Source organism: Nematolebias whitei, chromosome 14 (assembly GCF_014905685.2).
Source record: "Nematolebias whitei isolate Nwh7 chromosome 14, NemWhi1, whole genome shotgun sequence".
Lineage (NCBI taxonomy): Eukaryota > Metazoa > Chordata > Actinopteri > Cyprinodontiformes > Rivulidae > Nematolebias > Nematolebias whitei.
This window is the reverse complement of record NC_056511.1, coordinates 24,589,165-24,590,954: the sequence shown is the minus strand read 5'-3', so window position 1 is coordinate 24,590,954 and position 1,790 is coordinate 24,589,165. Positions and strand designations below refer to the sequence as shown.

The 1,790-nt window shown below is 45.6% G+C and overlaps 1 protein-coding gene across 1 annotated transcript in view; it reads left to right on the top strand.

Moving 5' to 3' along the window:
• Positions 1–330: 330 nt before the first annotated feature.
• The window catches only part of dlb (deltaB), a 5,912-nt gene continuing 4,452 nt past the window's right edge, over positions 331–1,790 (top strand). The window contains exons 1-4 of the mRNA XM_037688020.1: positions 331–491; positions 551–790; positions 862–919; positions 984–1,241. Of these exons, the coding sequence (XP_037543948.1) occupies positions 447–491; positions 551–790; positions 862–919; positions 984–1,241 (601 nt within the window). The 5' untranslated portion in view covers positions 331–446. The remainder of the gene's footprint in view (positions 492–550; positions 791–861; positions 920–983; positions 1,242–1,790) is intronic.

Here is a 1,790-nt window from a genome sequence, read left to right as displayed (position 1 = left end):
AAAACAAAACAATAAACAAACAAACAACAGGTGGGACGTCTGCGACGGTCTAAAGCTCCAAACCGTTCACCTGCTGGCAGGTGTGTGCGTGCGCGCGCGAGCGCGTGAGACGCTTCTGGTAGGACAATGGTTTGGATCTGATTATCATACAGCTGTTCCATGAGGTCCAGACAAAGGCCCCCCCCCCCCCCACACACACACACACACACACACACACACCATCTACCCGACACACTCCCGCTCCGCTGATGGCTCCTCAGTTCCTCACGCGCCTCCCTCCTCCTATAAAAGTTCTGTGCGTCTTTACGCAGCAGAATTAGAATCAGTCTGAGTGGATCGGACCGTAAGGATCCAGGAATCAGGGAGCCGGACAGTTCCCCTCCCGTCCAGAAGGGTTTTCATCCAGAGGATTTGATTTTTTTGGACTTGATTTAGTTTGAAATAAAATGTCACAGCTGAGGTTCCTCCTGGCTCTGGCCTTGGTGCACGTGGTAAGTGTTTTTATTTAGTTGGTGTAAAACTCGACTTGTCTGACCCGGTTCTGCTGCAGGTTCTGTCCTCCGGAGTGTTCGAGCTGAAGATCCACTCCTTCCACACCGCACAGCGCATGTGCAGAAGACACAGAGATTGTCACATCTTCTTCCGAATCTGTCTGAAACACCCGGAGGACGTGATCTCCGCCGAACCACCGTGCACCTTCGGAACGGGACACACGAACGTAATCCGGGCGGACCACACGTCTATCTCCAGCAGCGCTCCCATCAGGGTTCCGTTCCACTTCAAATGGCCGGTAAGTGGACCACCAGAGTGCCAGAACCTGGGAGCTGTGCGGGTCTCATGGGTTCTCCTGGTTCTCTGCAGGGAACCTTCTCTTTGATCATCGAAGCCTGGAACGCCGAATCTCCAACAGAGTACACAGGTACGGCACCACAGCACCTTCAGGTCTTGGACCGGAAACTAAAACGGCTCACTCTCACGCGCAGACAACCACAACAACCTGGTCAGCCGCTTGGCCACCCGGAGGAGGCTGTCCATCGGGGAAGACTGGTCCCAGGACGTGCACTTCGGGGAGCAGAGCGAGCTGCGCTACTCCTTCCACGTCTTCTGCGACGACTTCTACTTCGGAGACGGATGCGCGGAATACTGCCGGCCCAGGGACGACACTCTGGGCCACTACACCTGCGACGAGGAGGGGAACCGCATCTGTCTGCAGGGCTGGAAGGGAAACTACTGCTCCGAGCGTGAGTCCCACACCGGCTGTTGCCCAAGTGCCCACGAGTAACATTACATGTATTTCACCTGCAACAGCAAGTGAAATAATGTCTATGCATACATCTGATTATTATCATGAGACAAGTGAAGAACCTTTAAACTCCCAAATGAAGGAATACATATTTTATTTTACTGTATTATACGTTATTATATTTTATTACATTATATTATACTTTATTATATTTTATTATGTTATATAATTTATTATATTTTATTATGCTTTATTATATTTTATAATATTTTATTATAAGTTACTATATTTTATCATATTTTATTATATTTATTATATTTTATTATAGTTTTTTATATTTTATAATACTTTATTATATTTTATTATAAGACATTACAATTTATTATATTTTGTCTTTATTATAGAAGATAATAAAATTTATACTTCAATTTTTGGTTTATTGTTCTGCTGTTGAAATAAGTATAAATTTATTCTAATGTAGCAGGAAAGTGAAGTTCAAACATCCATCCATCCATCCATCCATCCATCCATCCATCCATCCATCCAT